Source organism: Taurulus bubalis, assembly GCF_910589615.1.
Source record: "Taurulus bubalis genome assembly, chromosome: 3".
NCBI lineage: Eukaryota > Metazoa > Chordata > Actinopteri > Perciformes > Cottidae > Taurulus > Taurulus bubalis.
In genome coordinates, this window is record NC_136591.1 from 41344603 (window position 1) to 41346426 (window position 1824).

At 38.7% G+C, this 1824-nt stretch overlaps 1 protein-coding gene across 1 annotated transcript in view; it reads right to left on the reverse strand.

Moving 5' to 3' along the window:
* Positions 1–1067: 1067 nt before the first annotated feature.
* The window catches only part of ttc29 (tetratricopeptide repeat domain 29), a gene marked incomplete at both ends in the record, with an annotated part of 4451 nt that continues 3694 nt past the window's right edge, over positions 1068–1824 (reverse strand). Inside the window, 3 exons of the mRNA XM_079215864.1 lie at positions 1068–1295; positions 1506–1595; positions 1782–1824. The exon at positions 1782–1824 is cut by the window's right edge and continues 81 nt beyond it. Coding sequence (XP_079071990.1) covers positions 1068–1295; positions 1506–1595; positions 1782–1824 — 361 coding nt within the window. The remainder of the gene's footprint in view (positions 1296–1505; positions 1596–1781) is intronic.

Below are 1824 nucleotides of genomic sequence, written 5' to 3' on the forward strand. Positions count from 1 at the left end.
GCTCCAGACACCCCGGGTCACCGGTTCACGCCGCGCCGGCCCGCACGTCGCATCAGCCGGACTGACGTTACGACTCTGAGCGCTTCTTCCTCCGGAGCTTTTTTTTTTTTTTCTGTCACAAAACTGAAGCAGAACCGGAACTACTTCCGGACACGTGATGCCGTAAAGCCGGAAGAAGAGGCGCAACACAGTTTACATTACCGTAAAGATAAAATACATGAGTATACATGATACAAAAGTTAGTATTACAATTAATAATTAAATGAAAATATATCATTTTGGATTTTTAACCAAATAACTAAATAATTATATGTATTTAAACTCAATGTAATACTTATGAATGAAATGTAAACAAATCAATGAAGCAAATTATTATTCAGATAATCCTATAAATTATTTTTTTAAATGGGTTATTGCTAAACAAACTAATATTTTCAACCTATGTAATAATAACTAAATAGTGCTATATATCAATTGTGTAAACAAACTTTAACCGAACAAAACAGTTTGTTAAAAGAATTATGAATATCTTTATTCATGAAAACAACCAATGAAAACTTCTGCAAATTAATTAATTAAATTAATTAACTAAATAATGCAAATTTAAATAAAAAATTAAAAAATGGTTTATGAACAGTTTAAAACCTTAAGAAATAAATGTTTGGTACAAGAAAAATAATTACCAAGAACTTAATGACCATATTGAGTTAAATTCATAAATACATTATCACAGTCCAAGTTGAATTAATAATGCATACAAATAATGTATATAATTAAACAAAAATGTTAGTTTATTAGTTTTGATTGTGAAAAATATTTTTTATTTTTAGTTTCCAACATACTTCATCAGTTTATTATGTGACAGTAAAATACATAAATACTTCTAATGATCTAATAATATAACTACACACAGTAATACATGTTTACAGCAGTTTTTAAATGGAAGAAACAATTTAGTTTATTAAACTGTTAATACAAATAGAAAATATATATGAGGGGAAAAGATTATCTGGACCACGCGACAACATTTAAAAGACGATTTGAAACCTTAACAGCTGCTGGTCTGTTTATTCGTGAGCGTCGGGACCAGGAAGTGGAAGCGTCTCTGGACCAGGAAGTGGAAGCGTCTCTGGACCAGGAAGTGCCTCTGGACCAGGAAGTGGAAGTGCCTCTGGACCGAGGCCCCGGGTCTCTTTCCGGGCCAACAGGTGGCGCAGGGCGGCGGTGGAGGACGCCTCCACGTCGGCGCTGTGTTCCCGGATCAGGGAGAGGGCCCGAGCGCTCGCCAACGACACCTGAGGGACACGTTCCAACATGAGGAGTGTGTTCAACGACACTTGAGGGACACGTTACAACATGAGGAGTGTGTGTTCAACGACACTTGAGGGACACGTTCCAACATGAGGAGTGTGTTCAACGACACCTCAGGGACACGTTCCAACATGAGGAGTGTGTTCAACGACACGTGAGGGACACGTTCCAACATGAGGAGTGTGTTTCTTTACCTGAGCTTTCTGCAGCAGAGACGAGTCTTCAAGTTCACAGGAAAGTTCACAACTCTGAAGGAAGTATTCACACGCTCTCACGTACTGACTCTACAGAGAGAGAGAGAGAGAGAGAGAGAGAGAGAGAGAGAGAGAGAGAGAGAGAGAGAGAGAGAGAGAGAGAGAGAGAGAGAGAGAGAGAGAGAGAGAGACAGACAGACAATCTGCTAATATTTAGTAATAATCATTGATTATTGATCTGTGTGTGTGTGTGTGTGTGTGTGTTTGTGTGTCTACCGTCCCAAAGTAGATGTTCCCCAGACACAGCAGGGCGTCCACC